General features: G+C 36.4%; 1 protein-coding gene across 1 annotated transcript in view; it reads left to right on the forward strand.

The window, feature by feature from the left end:
• PKHD1L1 (PKHD1 like 1) overlaps positions 1-4,697 on the forward strand; it is a 149,037-nt gene that overhangs the window by 12,061 nt on the left and 132,279 nt on the right. Inside the window, exons 9-10 of the mRNA XM_077772932.1 lie at positions 1,625-1,695; positions 3,120-3,230. Coding sequence (XP_077629058.1) covers positions 1,625-1,695; positions 3,120-3,230 — 182 coding nt within the window. The remainder of the gene's footprint in view (positions 1-1,624; positions 1,696-3,119; positions 3,231-4,697) is intronic.

Raw genomic sequence — 4,697 nt, forward strand, 5'->3', positions numbered from 1 at the left:
TTTTTTTTTTTTTTTTTAAGCCTGTGGCTTTTCTTTTGTATTAATGTCTCAGAATTGAGGAAACTGTGTTTCTATATAAAACAGTCTTAGGACTTTAAGATAACTGGTAAACATACGGCATATATTCTTAAAAGCCTAGTTTCATGATTACATGGCATTTAAAAAATGTTAAATGATTTTATAAATTAAAAAAATCCATATTTTACAAATTTCAGGAGTCTTCCTGAATATCAGATGAGCCTATTAACAATGATCATGGCTTCTATTCTATATTTCTTTTAATAGCTCACCTTCTCTCCTCTATTACCCCAAGTTCAAACAACAGCTGTTCCTAACTGATAAGGTTCAGATGAGGCTGCCTTAATTGAGAAATGCCTGGTCATTATCAATGAATTAGGGAAAATCACCTCAGTGTCATACCAAATAAATTACATTCAAATTTTATTTCAGGAGGCAATTTCCCACCAACTTAAGAAGCAGGGTTAATTTTTCAGACACAGGGTCTGACCACAGACAATATTGTTGGGGCTGGCATCATTTCAAATCTTCGAGAAATCAACTGAAAGGCTTATAGCATACAAATATAAATCCAGTATGAACTTCTTAAATAACTAACTTAGCATTCAGAATTGCCAGAGAAACTTTAGTCTTGCAAATGTGCATCATAGTGCTTGGGTTAGATTTGTAGTTTACTGTTGGTTTCAACCACAAGATTTGCCTTATCCTTTTAGATTCTAGTTCAGTGTGTTAGAAATGTAATGAATGGGCTTTGAGTCTTAACATTTGAATTTCTTAGCTTCTCTAATTATGAATTCCATTGAGGTAATTAAGGGAACAGCATTTAATATCTAGGATCAAATTCCTTACCGTCCTCGCTCTCCAGGCTATGAAAGTACAAATCTTGTGGCTATCAAAAAATAAGAACAAGTTCTGTGTTTATGAAGGGTGACTTAACTCTGGTGGTTTACTGTAAACTGCTTTCATTCATTGTGCTTTTATGCAGAATAGTGAGTGGCAGAAAAGAACTGTGTAGGATACAGTTTAGGAGCCAGGGCTAAGGACTCAAATTGCCTGCCTTCAAATTCTGTTTCTGCCACTTACTCCCTATGCGATCTTCAGTAAGAGAAATAGCTTCTCTGACTTGTACCTGCCTCATGGGGTTGATGTAAGGATAAAATGGCATAATGAACTTAAACCTTAAAAAATCTTAGGTTAAAGGCTTAAAAACCTTAGCATGATATCTGATAAGTATTCAATAATGTTACTTATTCTAATGCTAAATGGGTTATAAGAGGGGAGAGAGAAGGGTGGTTGACACAAGAGCCTTCATGAAGGGTGATCCTGTTCTTTTACATGAATATGGATTCTTTACTGAGGTATAATTTGCATATAATAAAATCTACATGATTTAAGTGTACAATTCAGTAAGTTCTGACAAATGACTATTTGATTTGTATACTTTCATATTTGTGTAACCAGTAACTACATCAAGATACAGGACATTTTTATTTCCAAAGATTTTTTGCAGCTCCTTTGCAAATTATGACATGATTTGTTTTGGTAAAAAATAACATTTTCCTGAAATAAAGTTTATTTTAAAGGATTTTTACTTTTTTTTGTACAGGAGTTTCCCACAAAAAATGGCGTATTTTGTTTCTTCTCTAAACAAAATTTCAATGTTTCAGACATATGCAGGTATGTAACGTGTGTGTGTGTGTGTGTGTGTGTGTGTGTGAGTGAAACAGAGAGAGAGAAAGAATGAGAGAGACAGAAGGGGATGTATATACTTTATTTCATCACATTGAAGAGAATAATGACTTAAGGTGTACTATATTAATTTATGTATTGCTAAGAAAGGAAAAACATCCAAGTTGGGGAACGTACTAGGAAGCCCTAACATTAAACTAGGACCCTGAAAACTATATTTTAATGTTTATTTTTGAGACAGAGACAGAACATGAGCAAGGGATGATCAAAGAGAGAGGGAGACACAGAATCTGAAGCAGGCTCCAGGCTCTGTCAACACAGAACCTTATGTGGGGCTCAAACCCATGAACGGTGAGATCATGACCTGAGCTGAAATAGGATGCTTAACCGATGAAGCCACCAGGAGCCCCTGAAAACTATGTTTTAAATAGAAGGTTGATTGACTCGCCAACGGAAAGACAGAGGAGAAATTTGCATGTCTCCACTTGGGCTGTTGGTTGAGGGAGGAAAAACATTTTCCACTGTCAGTTTAATCTACAAGGCAGTACTCTCAGATTTATGGTCTCAGTGTAGTCCAAAAGAATCCTCCAGCAGATTATAATTTACTTTAACTTACAGAAATCTCGGGTTGGTAGACTCCTAGGAAGTGTCGGAAGCAAACACAAACCCTCCTGGAAGAATTATACTTCATTCCAGGTCAGGAGTGATTGATGGAATGGCACATTCAGATTTCAGAGATGTTGGAATGTGAAGAAAAGTGTCTTGGAATCAATCACATATGACATATCCCAGTTTTTTCTTTTTAATGTGAAACTCATAAAAATACAAAGAACTTTGATGTATAGAACTAATAAGATTAAATTTCAGTAAGAATCTACCATATGTCATGCACTGGGCTATTTTACTAATATGCCTAAAACTTTTATATATGAAGCCAGAAGACTTACAGTCATAGTTAATGTATTACTATATGAGAAAAATATAAATATAATATGTTGGCCCAGAAATAGAAGAAAGTTTTATTATTTAAGAACATAAGGGTGAAGAGGCTGTTGTCTTGCCTTCTTGTGTTTTTTGTTTGTTTATTTGTTTGAATCACACAACTCTGCTCAGCCCAGGTTTTCCTTAATTTCTGCATCTCCATTACCAGGGCCTCCTTAGTAGCAGTCACCACTAAAATCTGGTTCCCACGAGATGTAGGCCTCTGTGAGAGCCATGTTCATTGTCCCCTTTGCATGATTGCATCAGGGACCAAATTGAAACTCTTCATTCATTCATTTAATAATCCAGTACCTAGTCTGTGCTGTGTGCTAACATTAGGTAACTTAGAAAATTTATAAAAATCAAGCATTTGAGTTTATATGTAATGTTTATGACATTTTATTTAATGTGTTTCTCCTCCCTCCCTCCAGAGGTCACTACGATTTCCCCGTCACGAGGAAGTATTCAAGGTGGCACCATGCTCACAATAAGTGGACGGTTCTTTGATCAGACTGATTTCCCAGTCAGAGTTCTAGTTGGAGGTATTTTTATGACTTTTAATACATTATGTTATAAGAATAGATCCTGGCTTTCATTTAATAATTTGTAAGAAAAATAGTGGTCTTTTTGCAATTTTTTTAAAGTTTATTTATTTATTTTGAGAGAGTGCGCAAGCTTGAGCCAGGGAGTGGGAGAGAGAGAAAGAATCCCAAGCAGGTTCTGCATTGTCAGTGTGGAGCCTGATGTGGAGCTCAAACTCACAAACTGTGAGATCATGACCTGAGTGGAAATCTAGAGTCGGACACCCAACTGACTGGGCCAAAAGGCACCCCTTAATGTTTTACATTTAAAGCTGAGTATTTTCACGTGGGCATTTGGCTCTGGGGCTTGATACTTTTCCCACTGCTACTTTCCAGTGAGGACCATTTCTTGCAACTTTTACACGATCAGGACTTGGGCTCTGAGGTTATCAACAAAGGACATCGTATGGTAGCAACATGGTTTCCATCCACAAATTCCCCACCATACTTTGAGACACATATACCCTCTATTTAACAAACTTTTAAATGCCCTTTTTGAACTGTTGTATAATTCTGAGGGGGGTGGTTAGTTATGGGAATGTAAAGTACATAGGGATACTCTTCTCATCCCCTTTTTGTTGATTGTGCTTTATCTGGACGTCAGGAATTACTGATAGTATTGGCTTTGGAAAAGCACTGATGTGTTCTATCTTTACAAATGTACATAGGACTTAGTTCCTGGTTATACATCATTTTTATGTATCTGCTGCGACTGGTTCAAGGTAGGGAGCCGTGTAGCTCAAAACGGAGATGCAAGATGAACGTAATAGTGGGGATCTTCCCACTTACTCATAATCACTTTACCTACCTTGATGAGCAAAGTATTGCCATGTCTGCCCATGCAGTTGGGCACATACTTTTTCTGATACAGCTCTTTGCCTTGGTACTTTCTACTTTTACGGAATCTGCCCATGAGCCAACAAAATGTGATTTAAAGAAAAATTAATATAAAATAACCTCATCTAACATTTATATCTCTATCTCTATATATGCTATTTTAAAGTTTAAATATAAATATGTTTCAAATGTTAAAAACCAAGAACATAAAATATTTTTAATTTATATGCTATCTTTTATGATCTGATATTGTGACATGCAATGTTGTGATAGTTGATATGCAAATATAACTATAATATGTTAAATTTTTATGATATTTCATTGCCATTAATATGACAACCAGGGGAGCCTGGGTGGCTCAGTCGGTTAAGCGTCCTACTTCGGCTCAGGTCACAATCTCATGGTTCGTGGGTTCGAGCCCCGCATCAGGCTCTGTGCTGACAGCCAGCTCAGAGCCTGGAGCCTGTTTCAGATTGTGTGTCTCCCTCTCTCTCTGACCCTCCCCTGCTCATGCTGTCTCTCTCTCGGAAATAAATAAAACATTAAAAAAAAATTTTTAAATATTAAAAAAAAAAAATGAAAACCAGGTTC

Source organism: Crocuta crocuta, unplaced genomic scaffold (assembly GCF_008692635.1).
Source record: "Crocuta crocuta isolate KB4526 unplaced genomic scaffold, BGI_CrCroc_1.0 scaffold479, whole genome shotgun sequence".
NCBI classification, from domain to species: Eukaryota; Metazoa; Chordata; class Mammalia; order Carnivora; family Hyaenidae; genus Crocuta; species Crocuta crocuta.